The sequence below is a fragment of the Coregonus clupeaformis genome, unplaced genomic scaffold, assembly GCF_020615455.1.
Source record: "Coregonus clupeaformis isolate EN_2021a unplaced genomic scaffold, ASM2061545v1 scaf1626, whole genome shotgun sequence".
Classification (NCBI taxonomy): Eukaryota; Metazoa; Chordata; class Actinopteri; order Salmoniformes; family Salmonidae; genus Coregonus; species Coregonus clupeaformis.
This window is the reverse complement of record NW_025535080.1, coordinates 23780-46447: the sequence shown is the minus strand read 5'-3', so window position 1 is coordinate 46447 and position 22668 is coordinate 23780. Positions and strand designations below refer to the sequence as shown.

Sequence of the window (22668 nt, the reverse complement as noted above, 5' to 3'; positions counted from 1 at the left end):
CTACATTAGTAGTAGTGGTCTGATACCAACACTATCACTCTACATTAGTAGTAGTGGTCTGATACCAACACTATCACTCTACATTAGTAGTAGTGGTCTGATACCAACACTATCACTCTACATTAGTAGTAGTGGTCTGATACCAACACTATCACTCTACATTAGTAGTAGTGGTCTGATACCAACACTATCACTCTACATTAGTAGTAGTGGTCTGATACCAACACTATCACTCTACATTAGTAGTAGTGGTCTGATACCAACACTATCACTCTACATTAGTAGTAGTGGTCTGATACCAACACTATCACTCTACATTAGTAGTAGTGGTCTGATACCAACACTATCACTCTACATTAGTAGTAGTGGTCTGATACTAACACTATCACTCTACATTAGTAGTAGTGGTCTGATACCAACACTATCACTCTACATTAGTAGTAGTGGTCTGATACCAACACTATCACTCTACATTAGTAGTAGTGGTCTGATACCAACACTATCACTCTACATTAGTAGTAGTGGTCTGATACCAACACTATCACTCTACATTAGTAGTAGTGGTCTGATACCAACACTATCACTCTACATTAGTAGTAGTGGTCTGATACCAACACTATCACTCTACATTAGTAGTAGTGGTCTGATACCAACACTATCACTCTACATTAGTAGTAGTGGTCTGATACCAACACTATCACTCTACATTAGTAGTAGTGGTCTGATACCAACACTATCACTCTACATTAGTAGTAGTGGTCTGATACCAACACTATCACTCTACATTAGTAGTAGTGGTCTGATACCAACACTATCACTCTACATTAGTAGTAGTGGTCTGATACCAACACTATCACTCTACATTAGTAGTAGTGGTCTGATACCAACACTATCACTCTACATTAGTAGTAGTGGTCTGATACCAACACTATCACTCTACATTAGTAGTAGTGGTCTGATACCAACACTATCACTCTACATTAGTAGTAGTGGTCTGATACCAACACTATCACTCTACATTAGTAGTAGTGGTCTGATACCAACACTATCACTCTACATTAGTAGTAGTGGTCTGATACCAACACTATCACTCTACATTAGTAGTAGTGGTCTGATACCAACACTATCACTCTACATTAGTAGTAGTGGTCTGATACCAACACTATCACTCTACATTAGTAGTAGTGGTCTGATACCAACACTATCACTCTACATTAGTAGTAGTGGTCTGATACCAACACTATCACTCTACATTAGTAGTAGTGGTCTGATACCAACACTATCACTCTACATTAGTAGTAGTGGTCTGATACCAACACTATCACTCTACATTAGTAGTAGTGGTCTGATACCAACACTATCACTCTACATTAGTAGTAGTGGTCTGATACCAACACTATCACTCTACATTAGTAGTAGTGGTCTGATACCAACACTATCACTCTACATTAGTAGTAGTGGTCTGATACCAACACTATCACTCTACATTAGTAGTAGTGGTCTGATACCAACACTATCACTCTACATTAGTAGTAGTGGTCTGATACCAACACTATCACTCTACATTAGTAGTAGTGGTCTGATACCAACACTATCACTCTACATTAGTAGTAGTGGTCTGATACCAACACTATCACTCTACATTAGTAGTAGTGGTCTGATACCAACACTATCACTCTACATTAGTAGTAGTGGTCTGATACCAACACTATCACTCTACATTAGTAGTAGTGGTCTGATACCAACACTATCACTCTACATTAGTAGTAGTGGTCTGATACCAACACTATCACTCTACATTAGTAGTAGTGGTCTGATACCAACACTATCACTCTACATTAGTAGTAGTGGTCTGATACCAACACTATCACTCTACATTAGTAGTAGTGGTCTGATACCAACACTATCACTCTACATTAGTAGTAGTGGTCTGATACCAACACTATCACTCTACATTAGTAGTAGTGGTCTGATACCAACACTATCACTCTACATTAGTAGTAGTGGTCTGATACCAACACTATCACTCTACATTAGTAGTAGTGGTCTGATACCAACACTATCACTCTACATTAGTAGTAGTGGTCTGATACCAACACTATCACTCTACATTAGTAGTAGTGGTCTGATACCAACACTATCACTCTACATTAGTAGTAGTGGTCTGATACCAACACTATCACTCTACATTAGTAGTAGTGGTCTGATACCAACACTATCACTCTACATTAGTAGTAGTGGTCTGATACCAACACTATCACTCTACATTAGTAGTAGTGGTCTGATACCAACACTATCACTCTACATTAGTAGTAGTGGTCTGATACCAACACTATCACTCTACATTAGTAGTAGTGGTCTGATACCAACACTATCACTCTACATTAGTAGTAGTGGTCTGATACCAACACTATCACTCTACATTAGTAGTAGTGGTCTGATACCAACACTATCACTCTACATTAGTAGTAGTGGTCTGATACCAACACTATCACTCTACATTAGTAGTAGTGGTCTGATACCAACACTATCACTCTACATTAGTAGTAGTGGTCTGATACCAACACTATCACTCTACATTAGTAGTAGTGGTCTGATACCAACACTATCACTCTACATTAGTAGTAGTGGTCTGATACCAACACTATCACTCTACATTAGTAGTAGTGGTCTGATACCAACACTATCACTCTACATTAGTAGTAGTGGTCTGATACCAACACTATCACTCTACATTAGTAGTAGTGGTCTGATGTACCAACACTATCACTCTACATTAGTAGTAGTGGTCTGATACCAACACTATCACTCTACATTAGTAGTAGTGGTCTGATACCAACACTATCACTCTACATTAGTAGTAGTGGTCTGATACCAACACTATCACTCTACATTAGTAGTAGTGGTCTGATACCAACACTATCACTCTACATTAGTAGTAGTGGTCTGATACCAACACTATCACTCTACATTAGTAGTAGTGGTCTGATACTATCACTCTACATTAGTAGTAGTGGTCTGATACCAACACTATCACTCTACATTAGTAGTAGTGGTCTGATACCAACACTATCACTCTACATTAGTAGTAGTGGTCTGATACCAACACTATCACTCTACATTAGTAGTAGTGGTCTGATACCAACACTATCACTCTACATTAGTAGTAGTGGTCTGATACCAACACTATCACTCTACATTAGTAGTAGTGGTCTGATACCAACACTATCACTCTACATTAGTAGTAGTGGTCTGATACCAACACTATCACTCTACATTAGCAGTAGTGGTCTGATACCAACACTATCACTCTACATTAGTAGTAGTGGTCTGATACCAACACTATCACTCTACATTAGTAGTAGTGGTCTGATACCAACACTATCACTCTACATTAGTAGTAGTGGTCTGATACCAACACTATCACTCTACATTAGTAGTAGTGGTCTGATACCAACACTATCACTCTACATTAGTAGTAGTGGTCTGATACCAACACTATCACTCTACATTAGTAGTAGTGGTCTGATACTCTGATACCAACACTATCACTCTACATTAGTAGTAGTGGTCTGATACCACTATCACTCTAAACATTAGTAGGAGTGGTCTGATACCAACACTATCACTCTACATTAGTAGTAGTGTTCTGATACCAACACTATCACTCTACATTAGTAGTAGTGGTCTGATACCAACACTATCACTCTACATTAGTAGTAGTGGTCTGATACTATCACTCTACATTAGTAGTAGTGGTCTGATACCAACACTATCACTCTACATTAGTAGTAGTGGTCTGATACTATCACTCTACATTAGTAGTAGTGGTCTGATACCAACACTATCACTCTACATTAGTAGTAGTGGTCTGATACCAACACTATCACTCTACATTAGTAGTAGTGGTCTGATACCAACACTATCACTCTACATTAGTAGTAGTGGTCTGATACCAACACTATCACTCTACATTAGTAGTAGTGGTCTGATACCAACACTATCACTCTACATTAGTAGTAGTGGTCTGATACCAACACTATCACTCTACATTAGTAGTAGTGGTCTGATACCAACACTATCACTCTACATTAGTAGTAGTGGTCTGATACCAACACTATCACTCTACATTAGTAGTAGTGGTCTGATACCAACACTATCACTCTACATTAGTAGTAGTGGTCTGATACCAACACTATCACTCTACATTAGTAGTAGTGGTCTGATACCAACACTATCACTCTACATTAGTAGTAGTGGTCTGATACTGATACCAACACTATCACTCTACATTAGTAGTAGTGGTCTGATACCAACACTATCACTCTACATTAGTAGTAGTGGTCTGATACCAACACTATCACTCTACATTAGTAGTAGTGGTCTGATACCAACACTATCACTCTACATTAGTAGTAGTGGTCTGATACCAACACTATCACTCTACATTAGTAGTAGTGGTCTGATACCAACACTATCACTCTACATTAGTAGTAGTGGTCTGATACCAACACTATCACTCTACATTAGTAGTAGTGGTCTGATACCAACACTATCACTCTACATTAGTAGTAGTGGTCTGATACCAACACTATCACTCTACATTAGTAGTAGTGGTCTGATACCAACACTATCACTCTACATTAGTAGTAGTGGTCTGATACCAACACTATCACTCTACATTAGTAGTAGTGGTCTGATACCAACACTATCACTCTACATTAGTAGTAGTGGTCTGATACCAACACTATCACTCTACATTAGTAGTAGTGGTCTGATACCAACACTATCACTCTACATTAGTAGTAGTGGTCTGATACCAACACTATCACTCTACATTAGTAGTAGTGGTCTGATACCAACACTATCACTCTACATTAGTAGTAGTGGTCTGATACCAACACTATCACTCTACATTAGTAGTAGTGGTCTGATACCAACACTATCACTCTACATTAGTAGTAGTGGTCTGATACCAACACTATCACTCTACATTAGTAGTAGTGGTCTGATACCAACACTATCACTCTACATTAGTAGTAGTGGTCTGATACTATCACTCTACATTAGTAGTAGTGGTCTGATACCAACACTATCACTCTACATTAGTAGGATTGGTCTGATACCAACACTATCACTCTACATTAGTAGTAGTGGTCTGATACCAACACTATCACTCTACATTAGTAGTAGTGGTCTGATATCAACACTATCACTCTACATTAGTAGTAGTGGTCTGATACCAACACTATCACTCTACATTAGTAGTAGTGGTCTGATACCAACACTATCACTCTACATTAGTAGTAGTGGTCTGATACCAACACTATCACTCTACATTAGCAGTAGTGGTCTGATACCAACACTATCACTCTACATTAGTAGTAGTGGTCTGATACCAACACTATCACTCTACATTAGTAGTAGTGGTCTGAGACCAACACTATCACTCTACATTAGTAGTAGTGGTCTGATACCAACACTATCACTCTACATTAGTAGTAGTGGTCTGATACCAACACTATCACTCTACATTAGTAGTAGTGGTCTGATACTCTGATACCAACACTTTCACTCTACATTAGTAGTAGTGGTCTGATACCATCACTCTAAACATTAGTAGGAGTGGTCTGATACCAACACTATCACTCTACATTAGTAGTAGTGTTCTGATACCAACACTATCACTCTACATTAGTAGTAGTGGTCTGATACCAACACTATCACTCTACATTAGTAGTAATGGTCTGATACTATCACTCTACATTAGTAGTAGTGGTCTGATACCAACACTATCACTCTACATTAGTAGTAGTGGTCTGATACTATCACTCTACATTAGTAGAAGTGGTCTGATACCAACACTATCACTCTACATTAGTAGTAGTGGTCTGATACTATCACTCTACATTAGTAGTAGTGGTCTGATACCAACACTATCACTCTACATTAGTAGTAGTGGTCTGATACCAACACTATCACTCTACATTAGCAGTAGTGGTCTGATACCAACACTATCACTCTACATTAGTAGTAGTGGTCTGATACCAACACTATCACTCTACATTAGTAGGAGTGGTCTGATACCAACACTATCACTCTACATTAGTAGGAGTGGTCTGATACCAACACTATCACTCTACATTAGTAGGAGTGGTCTGATACCAACACTATCACTCTACATAAGTAGTAGTGGTCTGATACCAACACTATCACTCTACATTAGTAGTAGTGGTCTGATACCAACACTATCACTCTACATTAGTAGTAGTGGTCTGATACCAACACTATCACTCTACATTAGTAGTAGTTGTCTGATACCAACACTATCACTCTACATTAGTAGTAGTGGTCTGAGACCAACACTATCACTCTACATTAGTAGTAGTGGTCTGATACCAACACTATCACTCTACATTAGTAGTAGTGGTCTGATACCAACACTATCACTCTACATTAGTAGTAGTGTTCTGATACTATCACTCTACATTAGTAGTAGTGGTCTGATACCAACACTATCACTCTACATAAGTAGTAGTGGTCTGATACCAACACTATCACTCTACATTAGTAGTAGTAGTAGTGGACCCGTCTGTCTGGAGAGACTAGTGACCCGTCTGTCTGGAGAGACTAGTGACCCGTCTGTCTGGAGAGACTAGTGACCCGTCTGTCTGGAGAGACTAGTGACCCGTCTGTCTAGAGAGACTAGTGACCCGTCTGTCTAGAGAGACTAGTATGTCTAGAATACATCAATGGTAGAGGATGGACATCTGCAATGTAGCAGCGGGTGTGTGCGTTTGATCAGTGGCTTTTACATGGAATTAATACACAGATAGATTAAACTTGCAACATTTACAAACACACACACTGCCACACAGCAACAGTGGTGTAACGCATCAGGACAGTTCAGTCATCGTAACGCAGTAGTACAGTTCAGTCATCGTTAACACTAACACACTCCATCACGCCCATCCTAACCCTCCTCTCTCTATGTAACGCATCAGTACAGTTCAGTCATCGTAACAGTGGTGTAACGCATCAGGACAGTTCAGTCATCGTAACAGTGGTGTAACGCAACGGTACAGTTCAGTCATCGTAACAGTGGTGTAACGCATCAGGACAGTTCAGTCATCGTAACAGTGGTGTAACGCAACGGTACAGTTCAGTCATCGTAACAGTGGTGTAACGCAACGGTACAGTTCAGTCATCGTTAACACTAACCACTCCATCACGCCCATCCTAACCCTCCTCTCTCTATGTAACGCAGCGGTACAGTTCAGTCATCGTTAACACTAACCACTCCATCACGCCCATCCTAACCCTCCTCTCTCTATGTAACGCAGCGGTACAGTTCAGTCATCGTTAACACTAACCACTCCATCACGCCCATCCTAACCCTCCTCTCTCTATGTAACGCAGCGGTACAGTTCAGTCATCGTTAACACTAACCACTCCATCACGCCCATCCTAACCCTCCTCTCTCTATGTAACGCAGTAGTACAGTTCAGTCATCGTTAACACTAACACACTCCATCACGCCCATCCTAACCCTCCTCTCTCTATGTAACGCAGCGGTACAGTTCAGTCATCGTTAACACTAACCACTCCATCACGCCCATCCTAACCCTCCTCTCTCTATGTAACGCAGCAGTACAGTTCAGTCATCGTTAACACTAACCACTCCATCACGCCCATCCTAACCCTCCTCTCTCTATGTAACGCAGCGGTACAGTTCAGTCACCGTTAACACTAACCACTCCATCACGCCCATCCTAACCCTCCTCTCTCTATGTAACGCATGCGGTACAGTTCAGTCATCGTTAACACTAACCACTCCATCACGCCCATCCTAACCCTCCTCTCTCTATGTAACGCAGCGGTACAGTTCAGTCATCGTTAACACTAACCACTCCATCACGCCCATCCTAACCCTCCTCTCTCTATGTAACGCAGCGGTACAGTTCAGTCATCGTTAACACTAACCACTCCATCACGCCCATCCTAACCCTCCTCTCTCTATGTAACGCATCAGTACAGTTCAGTCATCGTTAACACTAACCACTCCATCACGCCCATCCTAACCCTCCTCTCTCTATGTAACGCATCAGTACAGTTCAGTCATCGTTAACACTAACCACTCCATCACGCCCATCCTAACCCTCCTCTCTCTATGTAACGCAGCGGTACAGTTCAGTCATCGTTAACACTAACCACTCCATCACGCCCATCCTAACCCTCCTCTCTCTATGTAACGCACGGTACAGTTCAGTCATCGTTAACACTAACCACTCCATCACGCCCATCCTAACCCTCCTCTCTCTATGTAACGCAGCAGTACAGTTCAGTCATCGTTAACACTAACCACTCCATCACGCCCATCCTAACCCTCCTCTCTCTATGTACGTCATCACGGGTACAGTTCAGTCATCGTTAACACTAACCACTCCATCACGCCCATCCTAACCCTCCTCTCTCTATGTAGCATCGGTACAGTTCAGTCATCGTTAACACTAACCACTCCATCACGCCCATCCTAACCCTCCTCTCTCTATGTAACGCATCAGTACAGTTCAGTCATCGTTAACACTAACCACTCCATCACGCCCATCCTAACCCTCCTCTCTCTATGTAACCAGTCATCCAGTACAGTTCAGTCATCGTTAACACTAACCACTCCATCACGCCCATCCTAACCCTCCTCTCTCTATGTAACGCATCAGGACAGTTCAGTCATCGTAACGCAGTAGTACAGTTCAGTCATCGTTAACACTAACCACTCCATCACGCCCATCCTAACCCTCCTCTCTCTATGTAACGCAGCGGTACAGTTCAGTCATCGTTAACACTAACCACTCCATCACGCCCATCCTAACCCTCCTCTCTCTATGTAACGCATCAGGACAGTTCAGTCACCGTTAACACTAACCACTCCATCACGCCCATCCTAACCCTCCTCTCTCTATGTAACGCAGTAGTACAGTTCAGTCACCGTTAACACTAACCACTCCATCACGCCCATCCTAACCCTCCTCTCTCTATGTAACGCATCAGTACAGTTCAGTCATCGTTAACACTAACCACTCCATCACGCCCATCCTAACCCTCCTCTCTCTATGTAACGCATCGGTACAGTTCAGTCATCGTTAACACTAACCACTCCATCACGCCCATCCTAACCCTCCTCTCTCTATGTAACGCAGCGGTACAGTTCAGTCACCGTTAACACTAACACACTCCATCACGCCCATCCTAACCCTCCTCTCTCTATGTAACGCAGCGGTACAGTTCAGTCATCGTTAACACTAACCACTCCATCACGCCCATCCTAACCCTCCTCTCTCTATGTAACGCAGCGGTACAGTTCAGTCATCGTTAACACTAACCACTCCATCACGCCCATCCTAACCCTCCTCTCTCTATGTAACGCAGCGGTACAGTTCAGTCATCGTTAACACTAACCACTCCATCACGCCCATCCTAACCCTCCTCTCTCTATGTTACAGTGTTCATGGAAATACTGTATCCTGACTCTGCTCTGGGTGCTGTCTAGCTGGGCGTGTGTATACCAGTGATGTAGTCAAGTCACTAAACGTCCAGTCCAAGTCCAGTCCTAAGTCTCTAGCTTTGGGTCCAAGTCCGAGAGAAAGCTAAGTATGGCTAGAAAGCTAAGTAAGGCTAGAAAGCTAAGTAAGGCTAGAAAGCTAAGTAGGGCTAGAAAGCTAAATAAGGCTAGAAAGCTAAGTAATGCTAGAAATCTAAGTAAGGCTAGAAAGCCAAGTAAGGCTAGAAAGCTAAGTAATGCTAGAAAGCTAAGTAATGCTAGAAAGCCAAGTAAGGCTAGAAAGCTAAGTAGGGCTAGAAAGCTAAGTAAGGCTAGAAAGCTAAGTAATGCTAGAAAGCTAAGTAAGGCTAGAAAGCTAAGTAATGCTAGAAAGCTAAGTAGGGCTATAAAGCTAAGTAATGCTAGAAAGCTAAGTAGGGCTATAAAGCTAAGTAATGCTAGAAAGCTAAGTAGGGCTAAGTAATGCTAGAAAGCTAAGTAGGGCTAGAAAGCTAAGTAAGGCTAGAAAGCTAAGTAATGCTAGAAAGCTAAGTAGGGCTATAAAGCTAAGTAAGGCTAGAAAGCTAAGTAATGCTAGAAAGTTAAGTAGGGCTAAGTAATGCTAGAAAGCTAAGTAGGGCTATAAAGCTAAGTAGGGCTAGAAGGCTAAGTATGGCTAGACTGCTTATACAGTAGCTATCTAATGCAAGGAAGAGAGACTTTCTGAAAACAAAGTCACCAATCGTCGAGTCCGAGTCGAGTCACGAGTTAAGGAAATCATGACTTGAGTCTGAGTCAAGTCTGAGTCCTGGATTCAAGTACTACAACACTGGTGTACATACTGTCAGGCTGTGTGTGTGTGTCTCACCGCTGAGTTACCAGATAAGGTGCTCACCAAACAATGTTGCCAAACCTTACTACTTAAAGGGGGAATGCGTTAAGCATTCCGTGTTCTCACGTACACGCGCCAGCACCACAGACCCTTAGTGTGTTCTTCCAACTAACCTGACCTGTGTTCTCCTTAGCGTGTTCTTAGCATGTGGCGTGTGTGCATGCCAGACTGTACCATGTATGTGTAGTGTCTGGGAGGTGTTAGTTTTTTTGAGACACCCCCCTCTCTGCCCTGTCCTTCCGTAGGACCCAAAACACCCCCCTTCCTCGCAGCCCTAATGGTCCGGTCTGGTCTAGGTAGAATCATCTCCTCCCCTCTGCGTTCCGGCTCTAAAGGTGGGCGTGGCCGGGTGGTACAGCCCAACACCCTCGGCTCTAAAGGTGGGCGTGGCCACAGGTAGGGTGTCTGTCACCTGGCTGTCTGTCTGTCATCACCCATGGAGACCACCTGGAACTGCTGGAGACCACCTAAACCCCCTCACCCCCCCACCCGTCCCCCCGTCACCTAAGCCATGTCACCCCATCCACAACACCCGCTATAGGACCACATTCTGTATAGGACATCCATCCACAGGAGCCATCTGACATAGATTATCTGTGTTATGTGGTTGCTGTGGGTCTCTGTGTTATGTGGTTGCTGTGGGTCTCTCTGTGTGGATGTTGGTGCATGTCCATGACTCACTCACTTCGCTCGATTCGCATGATTCATCTGGTTTATCTGATTCTTCTAGTCTGCTTGTTACACCTGATTCAGCTGATTCACATGATTCATCTGGTTTATCTGATTCTTGTAGTCTGCTTGTTCCACCTGATTCAGGTCTGTGTTGGTGACCCACAGCTCTCCTTCTCTTCTTTATTACCTGAACCCTCTCCTCTCCTCTCTAGATATCAACGCCCAGGCTAGGAAGCTACAGAGGAACCGAGCTAAAGGAACTCTGACACTACCTCGACCTGGGACCACGTTCTGCCGCTCCCTCAGTGAGACCAGTCTCAACCAGGTACACTATGACTACTATTATAACTATTATAACTATTATGACTATGACTACTATTATAACTATTACTACTATTATAACTATTACTACTATTATAACTATGACTACTATTATAACTATGACTACTATTATAACTATGACTACTATTTTGACTATTATAACTATTATAACTATGACTACTATTATTACTATTAATACTATTATGACTACTATTATAACTATGACTACTATTATAACTATGACTACTATTATAACTATGATATAACTATGACTACTATTATAACTATGACTACTATTATAACTATGACTACTATTATAACTATGACTACTATTTTGACTATTATAACTATTATAACTATGACTACTATTATTACTATTAATACTATTATGACTATTGCTACTATTATAACTATTACTACTATGACTACTATTATTACTATTATTACTATTATAACTATGACTACTATTATTACTATTATAACTATTATAACTATGACTACTATTATTACTACTATTATAACTATTACAACTATTATAACTATGACTACTATTATAATTATGACTACTATTATAACTATGACTACTATTATAACTATGACTACTATTATGACTATTACTACTATTACTACTATTATAATTATGACTACTATTATAACTATTGCTACTATTATAACTATGACTACTATGACTACTATTATAACTACTACTATTATGACTATTACTACTATAATAACTATTACTACTATTACTAATGTGACTGTAAAATCTGCTTTTTGATTTGTCAATAACTCAGCCACCTTTTGACGAATCTCTTAGCTTTTCTCCAACTAAGTTCATACATTTAATTTGGTGTCAGTCCTATGGTTCATGAGAAGAATGTTTTAGAAGTATTTCTTTTTAAATGTAGCATACAGTGGGGGAAAAAAGTATTTAGTCAGCCACCAATTGTGCAAGTTCTCCCACTTAAAAAGATGAGAGAGGCCTGTACTTTTCATCATAGGTACACATCAACTATGACAGACAAATAGAGAAAAAAAAAATCCAGAAAATCACATTGTAGGATTTTTAATGAATTTATTTGCAAATTATGGTGGAAAATAAGTATTTGGTCACCTACAAACAAGCAAGATTTCTGGCTCTCACAGACCTGTAACTTCTTCTTTAAGAGGCTCCTCTGTCCTCCACTCGTTACCTGTATTAATGGCACCTGTTTGAACTTGTTATCAGTATAAAAGACACCTGTCCATAACCTCAAACAGTCACACTCCAAACTCCACTATGGCCAAGACCAAAGAGCTGTCAAAGGACACCAGAAACAAAATTGTAGACCTGCACCAGGCTGGGAAGACTGAATCTGCAATAGGTAAGCAGCTTGGTTTGAAGAAATCAACTGTGGGAGCAATTATTAGGAAATGGAAGACATACAAGACCACTGATAATCTCCCTCGATCGCATTATCTCACCCCGTGGGGTCAAAATGATCACAAGAACGGTGAGCAAAAATCCCAGAACCACACGGGGGGACCTAGTGAATGACCTGCAGAGAGCTGGGACCAAAGTAACAAAGCCTACCATCAGTAACACACTACGCCGCCAGGGACTCAAATCCTGCAGTGCCAGACGTGTCCCCCTGCTTAAGCCAGTACATATCCAGGCCCGTCTGAAGTTTGCTAGAGTGCATTTGGATGATCCAGAAGAGGATTGGGAGAATGTCATATGGTCAGATGAAACCAAAATAGAACTTTTTTGGTAAAAACTCAACTCGTCGTGTTTGGAGGACAAAGAATGCTGAGTTGCATCCAAAGAACACCATACCTACTGTGAAGCATGGGGGTGGAAACATCATGCTTTGGGGCTGTTTTTCTGCAAAGGGACCAGGATGACTGATCCGTGTAAAGGAAAGAATGAATGGGGCCATGTATCGTGAGATTTTGAGTGAAAACCTCCTTCCATCAGCAAGGGCATTGAAGATGAAACGTGGCTGGGTCTTTCAGCATGACAATGATCCCAAACACACCGCCCGGGCAATGAAGGAGTGGCTTCGTAAGAAGCATTTCAAGTTCCTGGAGTGGCCTAGCCAGTCTCCAGATCTCAACCCCATAGAAAATCTTTGGAGGGAGTTGAAAGTCCATGTTGCCCAGCGACAGCCCCAAAACATCACTGCTCTAGAGGAGATCTGCATGGAGGAATGGGCCAAAATACCAGCAACAGTGTGTGAAAACCTTGTGAAGACTTACAGAAAACGTTTGACCTGTGTCTTTGCCAACAATGGGTATATAACAAAGTATTGAGAAACTTTTGTTATTGACCAAATACTTATTTTCCACCATAATTTGCAAATACATTCATTAAAAATCCTACAATATGATTTCCTTGATTTTTTTTTCTAATTTTGTCTGTCATAGTTGACGTGTACCTATGATGAAAATTACAGGCCTCTCTCATCTTTTTAAGTGGGAGAACTTGCACAATTGGTGGCTGACTAAATACTTTTTCCCCCCCACTGTATTAGCATATTTGCTAATACTACTACTGGTATAATGTGGCAATCTGTGAATGCGTCAACATTATTTTCTCAAACTCTTTAGGGACTTTTGTGCAAAGACCAAATTTGGAGTGAATCTGACTTTTAGTCAATCAGAAGATTTTTTTAACGATTATTTTAAGCATTGGTGTTAGTCATAAAAGTAAATTGTTAATAGTTTCCTTATTTAAAAAAAAAAAAATCAATGAAAACATAACCTGGTTCATCATGGTAATGTCTTCGATGACCCTAAAATGTTTCAAGTTGATGGTCCATTGTGGAGTGGATTTAAATGGACACGTAAAATCTGATTTCCTGATTGAATCAATAACTCAGCCATCTCTTAACCAATCAAACTACGTTAAGATATGTACCATGGGCCTACATACCGATGGTGTTATTTGGACTTATGGTTAATGAGAATACGTTTTTCAAAGGTTTTCCAGAATTTCCAAAATGGAGGAAAAACTGAACTTTGGGGTAAATTTGTTCAGCATGAGGAAATACACCTACGTGCAAAGTTTCAAGTCTCCAGGTCAAACGGGGCGGCGGATATGAGGGTTGAAGTGAGGCTGTTTTATAACAGCGCCCCCTATAGGCCAAGTTACTCATGACCTCTAGTTTCTGTGTGCCAAATTAGAAGAAAAAAAGTTACCAATCTATGCTTGAGATATTATAACAAAAAAATGTACCCCTAATTTTTCCAACTAATATCACTATTAGTTAGTAGCCTAGCAGTTAAGAGCGTTGGGCCAGTAACTCGCTGGTTCGAATCCCCGAGCCGACTAGGTGAAAAATCTCTTGATGTGTCCTTGAGCAAAGCACTTAACCCTAATTGCTCCTGTAAGTCGCTTTAGCGTCTGCTAAATGCCTCAAATGTAAATGTAACTAATATAACTATTCCAACTAATATAACTACTGATCCAGCTAGCCGGGTCCATTCCAGGAGCAGCACATGGTGTATATGTTGTCATATATTGGGTTATATTTTGTTATGTACATCCATTAGAATTATTACAACCTTTTTTTATATAATGTTATTATATTGAACGTAATTACGGAATGTGTCTGATTTTGATTCTTAAATGTTATTGCATTATTATATATTATTATTATGATACTAATTTAAACTGCTGTATCCCCTGTACTAACCAGTTGGGGGGTGCAGACGAGCCGAAGCGCTACTACTCCACGCTGCCGGGACCTCTGAGGACGAGGGGGAGTCAGGAGGGGGCCACGACAAGGAGGAAGGAGGGAGAGGGGGGAGGAACTGGGGGAGGAGGGGTGAGACATTCCCTCTACCAGTCCCCTCACCTGCTGCTGCTGCAGGGATACAACAGACAGGTACCAACTACACTTCCTGACTGATGCATGTTGGGATATAGGATACAACAGACAGACAGGTACCAACTACACTACCTGACTGATACATGTTGGGATATATGATACAACAGACAGACAGGTACCAACTACACTTCCTGACTGATGCATGTTGGGATATATGATACAACAGACAGGTACCAACTACACTTCCTGACTGATGCATGTTGGGATATATGATACAACAGACAGGTACCAACTACACTTCCTGACTGATGCATGTTGGGATATATGATACAACAGACAGGTACCAACTACACTTCCTGACTGATGCATGTTGGGATATATGATACAACAGACAGACAGGTACAAACTACACTTCCTGACTGATGCATGTTGGGATATATGATACAACAGACAGGTACCAACTACAATTCCTGACTGATGCATGTTGGGATATATGATACAACAGACAGACAGGTACCAACTACACTTCCTGACTGATGCATGTTGGGATATAGGATACAACAGACAGGTACCAACTACACTTCCTGACTGATACATGTTGGGATATAGGATACAACATACTGGTACCAACTACACTTCCTGACTGATGCATGTTGGGATATAGGATACAACAGACAGACAGGTACCAACTACACTTCCTGACTGATGCATGTTGGGATATAGGATACAACAGACAGACAGGTACCAACTACACTTCCTAACTGATGCATGTTGGGATATAGGATACAACAGACAGGTACCAACTACACTTCCTGACTGATGCATGTAGGGATATATGATACAACAGACAGACAGGTACCAACTACACTACCTGTAGTTGGTACCTGTCTGTAACTTCTTTTCACTTTGAAAATGTGGAGTAGGTTGTGTAGATCTGTAGAATATTTTTAAATAAAATGTTAAGGCATCAAAATTTGAAAAATTTCAAGGGGGTGTGGACTTTCTATAGGCTGTATATTGTTAGATATTGTGTTATTTATTTATATACACTGCATTCGGAAAGTATTCAGACCCCTTGACTTTTTCCACATGTTACGTTACAGCCTTATTCTAAAATTGATTAAATAGTATTTTTTCCTCATCAATCTACACACAATACCCCATATTGACAAAGCAAAAACCCTTTACTCAGTACTTTGTTGAAGAAACTTTGGCAGTGATTACAGCCTCGAATCTTCTTGGGTATGACGCTACAAGCTTGGCACACCTGTATTTGTGGAGTTTCTCTCAAGCTCTGTCAGGTTGGATGGGGAGCGTTGCTGGGCTCTGGCTGGGCCACTCAAGGACATTCAGAGACTTTTCCCGAAGCCACTCCTGCGTTGTTTTAGCTGTGTGTTTAGGGTCGTTGTCCTGTTGGAAGGTGCTTATGGCCTTATACAGCTGGTTGAGTGCGGTCTTAGTGCCAGCGTCGGTTTGTGGTGGTAAATAGATGAAAACTCTCTTGGTAGATAGTGTGATCTACATGAGGTACTCTACAAGGGGCGGCAGGTAGCTTAGTGGTTAAGAGCGTAGTGCCAGTAACCGAAAGGTCGCTGGTTCTAATCCCCGAGCTGACTAGGTGAAAAAGCTGTCGATGTGCCCTTGAGCAAGGCACTTAACCATAATTGCTCCTGTAAGTCGCTCTGGATAAGAGCGTCTGCTAAATGACTAAAATGTAATGTAAAATGTAAAATACCTCGAGACTACCTTAATATTAGACATCGTGCACCAGCTGTTACTGACAAATAGACCCCCCCTCGTCTTACCGGACTTAGCTGTTCTGTCCTGCCGATGCACGGAAAACCCAGCCAACTGTATATTCTCCGTGTCGTCGTTCAGCCACCACACGGTGAAACATAAGAAGTTACAGTTTTTAATGTCCCGTTGGTAGGATAGTCTCGAACGGAGCTCATCCAGTTTATTCTCTAGTGATTGCACGTTGGCCAATAGAACGGATGGTAGAGGTGGGTTACCCACTCGCCAACAAATTCTCACAAGGCACCCTGATCTGACCTTATCTGACCTGATCTCTGCCCCCTGTATCTCACAAGGCACCCTGATCTGACCTGATCTCTGCCCCCTGTATCTCACAAGGCACCCTGATCTGACCTGATCTCTGCCTCCTGTATCTCACAAGGCACCCTGATCTGACCTGATCTCTGCCCCCTGTATCTCACAAGGCCCCGTGATCTGACCTGATCTCTGCCTCCTGTATCTCACAAGGCACCCTGATCTGACCTGATCTCTGCCCCCTGTATCTCACAAGGCCCCGTGATCTGACCTGATCTCTGCCTCCTGTATCTCACAAGGCACCCTGATCTGACCTGATCTCTGCCCCCTGTATCTCACAAGGCCCCCTGATCTGACCTGATCTCTGCCCCCTGTATCTCACAAGGCCCCCTGATCTGACCTGATCTCTGCCCCCTGTATCTCACAAGGCCCCCTGATCTGACCTGATCTCTGCCCCCTGTATCTCACAATGCCTCCTGATCTGACCTGATCTCTGCCCCCTGTATCTCACAAGGCACCCCGATCTGACCTGATCTCTGCCCCCTGTATCTCACAATGCCTCCTGGTCTGACCTGATCTCTGCCCCCTGTATCTCACAAGGCACCCTGATCTGACCTGATCTCTGCCCCCTGTATCTCACAAGGCACCCTGATCTGACCTGATCTCTGCCCCCTGTATCTCACAAGGCCCCCTGATCTGACCTGATCTCTGCACCCTGTATCTCACAAGGCCCCCTGATCTGACCTGATCTCTGCCCCCTGTATCTCACAATGCACCCTGATCTGACCTGATCTCTGCCCCCTGTATCTCACAAGACACCCTGATCTGACCTGATCTCTGCCCCCTGTATCTCACAAGGCCCCCTGATCTGACCTGATCTCTGCCCCCTGTATCTCACAAGGCCCCCTGATCTGACCTGATCTCTGCCCCCTGCATCTCTTTCTTTTCTTCATGCGAATGACGGGGATTTGGGCCTGGTCTCGGAGAAGCAGTATATCCTTCGCGTCAGACTCATTAAAGACCAGAGAATCTTGTTTCTCATGGTCTGGGAATCCTTTAGGTGCCTTTTGGCAAACTCCAAGCGGGGTGTCATGTGCCTTTTACTGAGGAGTGGCTTCCGTCTGGCCACTCTACCATAAAGGCCTGATTGGTGGAGTGCTGCAGAGGTGGTTGTCCTTCTGGAAGGTTCTCCCATCTCCACAAAGGAACTCTGGAGCTCTGTCAGAGTGACCATCGGGTTCTTGGTCACCTCCCTGACCAAGGACCTTCTCCCCCAATTGCTCAGTTTGGCCAGGCGGTCAGCTCTAGGAAGAGTCTTGGTGGTTCCAAACTTCTTCCTTTTAAGAATGATTGAGGCCACTGTGTTCTTGGGGACCTTTGCTCTGACATGCACTGTCACCTGTGGGACCTTATATAGACAGGTGTGTGCCTTTCCAAATCATGTCCAATGAATTGAATTTACCACAGGTGGACTCCAATCAAATTGTAGAAACATCTAAAGGATGATCAATGGAAACAGGATGCACCTAAGCTCAATTTCGATTCTCATAGCAAAGGATATTTCTGTTTTTTATTTGTAATACATTTGCAAACATTTCTAAAAACCTGTTTTCACTTTGTCATTATGGGGTATTGTGTGTACAGTCGTGGTCAAAAGTTTTGAGAATGACATAAGTATTGGTCTTCACAAAGTTAGCTGCTTCAGTGTTATGAGATATATTTGTCAGATGTTACTATGGTATACTGAAGTATAATTACAAGTATTCCATAAGTGTCAAAGGCTTTCATTGACAATTACATTAAGCTTATGCAAAGAGTCAATATTTGCAGTGTTGACCCTTCTTTTTCAAGACCTCTGCAATCCGCCCTGGCATGCTGTCAATTAACTTCTGGGCCCCATCCTGTTTGATGGCAGCCCATTCTTGCATAATCAATGCTTGGAGTTTGTCAGAATTTGTGGGTTTTTGTTTGTCCACACGCCTCTTGAGGATCGACCACAAGTTCTCAATGGGATTAAGGTCTGGGGAGTTTCCTGGCCATGGACCCAAAATGTTGATGTTTTGTTCCCCGAGCCACTTAGTTATCACTTTTGCCTTATGGCAAGGTGCTCCATCATGCTGGAAAAGGCATTGGTCGTCACCAAACTGTTCTTGGATGGTTGGGAGAAGTTGCTCTCGGAGGATGTGTTGGTACCATTCTTTATTCATGGATGTGTTCTTAGGCAAAATTGTGAGTGAGCCCACTCCCTTGGTTGAGAAGCAACCCCACACATGAATGGTCTCAGGATGCTTTACTGTTGGCATGAAACAGGACTGATGGTAGCGCTCACCTTGTCTTCTCCGGACAAGGTGTTTTCCGGATGCCCCAAACAATCGGAAAGGGGATTCATCAGAGAAAATGACTTTACCCCAGTCCTCAGCAGTCCAATCCCTGTACCTTTTGCAGAATATCAGTCTGTCCCTGATATTTTTCCTGGAGAGAAGTGGCTTCTTTGCTGCCCTTCTTGTCACCAGGCCATCCTCCAAAAGTCTTTGCCTCACTGTGCGTGCAGATGCACTCACACCTGCCTGCTGCCATTCCTGAGCAAGCTCTGCACTGGTGGTGCCCTGATCCCGCAGCTGAATCAACTTTAGGAGATGGTCCTGGCACTTGCTGGACTTTCTTGGGCGTCCTGATGCCTTCTTCACAACAATTGAACCTCTCTCCTTGGAGTTCTTGATGATCCGATAAATGGTTGATTTAGGTGCAATCTTACTAGCAGCAATATCCTTGCCTGTGAAGCCCTTTTTGTGCAAAGCAATGATGACGGCATGGTTAACAGAGGAAGAACAATGATTTCAAGCACCACCCTCCTTTTAAATCTTCTAACTCAATCAGCATGACAGAGTGATCTCCAGCCTTGTCCTCGTCAACACTCTCACCTGTGTTAACGAGAGAATCACTGACATGATGGCAGCTGGTCCTTTTGTGGCAGGGCTGAAATGCAGTGGAAATGTTTTTTTGGGATTAAGTTCATTTTCATGGCACAGAGGGACTTTGCAATTAATTGAAATTCATCTGATCACTCTTCATGACATTCTGGAGGATATGCAAATTGCCATCATCAAAACTGAGGCAGCAGACTTTGTGAAAATAGTATTTGTGTCATTCTCAAAACTTTTGACCACGACCATTGATGAGTAAAAAAAAATATTCAATCAATTTTAGAATAAGGGTGTAACGTAACAAAATGTGGAAAAAGGGAAGGGGTCTGAATACTTTCCTAATGTACTGTATATAATATATATTGTGTTCTATTTGCCAGGACTGCCTTGTGTACCTGTTGAACAGAGAGCAGCACACTGTGGGTCAGGAGACCCCTTCGGCCCGTCCCAACATCTGCCTGTCCTCTCCTGACATCCTGCCCCTCCACTGTCGCCTCCACCGCGTCCCCGCCCCCCGTCGCCATGGCAGCACCCCCGACAACAACAACCCCTCTGCAGCCGCCGCCGTCGTCGCCGGGGATGACCGCTTCTGCGTTGCCGTGGAGCCCGTCCCCCACGCTACGGTCCTGGTCAACTTCTCCCGGTGCGAGCGTTCCACCCAGCTTCGCCATGGCGACCTGCTGTCGTTCGGAGCCCACTACATCTTCCTTTATAAGGACCCAACGGGCGCCAAGCCACTCCCCTCCCAGACGCTGGCACGCCTCCGAACACTGGGGCAGCTGTACGAGACTGGGGGAGACGGAGGAGGGGTGGAGACGGAGGGGGGAGGGACCTGTAAGATGTGTGGCTCATTGTTAAAGGACAGGGGGGCGTTGTCCTCCCAAACCGGCCCCCCCGCCAGGCGGAGCTTCAAACCACACCTGGTGAAACCCCGAGGCGGGGGGGTGGGGGGGGCAGGGGTAGGAAACACGATCTTGGCGGGACAGAACCAGAAGAGACGGCTACAGCTAGACTTTGAACAGGTAAATAAATATATGTTGTAAATATATGTTGTTGTAGAGTAATCAGTGAATGTGTTTATCCTGTTGTCATGTGTTGTCACACCAATGTTTATTGAGTTCAACTGAACTGAATCAAACTGAACTGAATCAAACTGAACCGAATCAAACTGAACTGAATCAAACTGAACCGAATCAAACTGAACCGAATCAAACTGTACCGAATCAAACTGAACTGAATCAAACTGAACCGAATCAAACTGAACCAAATCAAACTGAACTGAATCAAACTGAACTGAATCCCATTGTACTTAATTCCGGCAGGCCCACGAGGACGCCCTGGTGAGCAGGATCATGTCGCTGATCGAGCCGGGCGGTGACGACCACAAGTTAGCCCCTGCCTACCTGCTGTGTCTCTGCATACAGCACTCTGCCTCCGCCTTCCCACCGGGCTGCTTCGGCAAACTGCTGCTGAAGATAGTACGACACATACAGACCATCTCCTGGGTGAGAGGGAGGGGCCTAGAGGGAGAGGGAGGGGTTTGGAGGGAGAGGGAGGGGCCTAGAGGGAGAGGGAGGGGCATAGAGGGAGAGGGAGGGGCCTAGAGGGAGAGGGAGGGGCCTGGAGGGAGAGAGGGCAGAGGGAGAGGGAGGGGCCTGGAGGGAGAGGAGGGGCTAGAGGGAGAGAGGGGCCTAGAGAGAGGAGGGGCCTAGAGGGAGAGGGAGGGGCCTAAAGGGAGGGGCCTAGAGGGAGAGGGAGGGGCCTAAGGTTTGGAGGGAGAGGGAGGGGCCTAAGCCAAGGCCTAGAGAGAGGGAGGGGCCTAGAGGGAGAGGGAGGGGCCTAGAGGGAGAGGGAGGGGTTTTGGAGTGAGAGGGAGGGGTTTGGATGGAGAGGGAGGAGCCTAGAGGGAGAGGGAAGGGTTTGGAGGGAGAGGGAGGGGCCTAGAGGGAGAGGGAGGGGTTTTGGAGGGAGAGGGAGGGGTAGGAGAGGTTTAGGATGTAGACATGTTTTTATTTTTATTTTTATTTTTTATTATTATTTTTTTATTTTTTAGGGGGTAGATCAGCTTTAATATTGCAGATAGATTAACTTCCATCAATGTAATTGTCTGCATCACTTCCAATCCCCATATGGTTTTTTTCTCGCAAATATATATATATATATATATATATATACATACATACATACACATACATACATATATACATACATATATACACATACATATACATTTCCTTTAAAAAAATATATTTCCCTTTATTACTTTCCAACCCCACCACCCCTTCCCTAATTGGAGTAAACTAGTGAACAACAACGCTTAGGCCTCTACTTCCAGCTGATACATACTATATACATTTTATGGACATGTTTTTACTTGTCCTGAGAAACATTAGACAAACTTGGGCCTTTCATTAAGAATAAGAAGTGATTGGAAGTCTGGCTCTCTTCTGCTGACTC

General features: G+C 43.2%; 1 protein-coding gene across 1 annotated transcript in view; it reads left to right on the top strand.

Annotated features, from left to right (window-relative positions):
* LOC121570150 (ras-associating and dilute domain-containing protein) overlaps positions 1–21716 on the top strand; it is a gene marked incomplete at its 3' end in the record, with an annotated part of 36164 nt that extends 14448 nt beyond the window's left edge. Inside the window, exons 5-8 of the mRNA XM_045218523.1 lie at positions 11318–11430; positions 15107–15295; positions 20592–21233; positions 21534–21716. Of these exons, the coding sequence (XP_045074458.1) occupies positions 11318–11430; positions 15107–15295; positions 20592–21233; positions 21534–21716 (1127 nt within the window). The remainder of the gene's footprint in view (positions 1–11317; positions 11431–15106; positions 15296–20591; positions 21234–21533) is intronic.
* Positions 21717–22668: the final 952 nt, after the last annotated feature.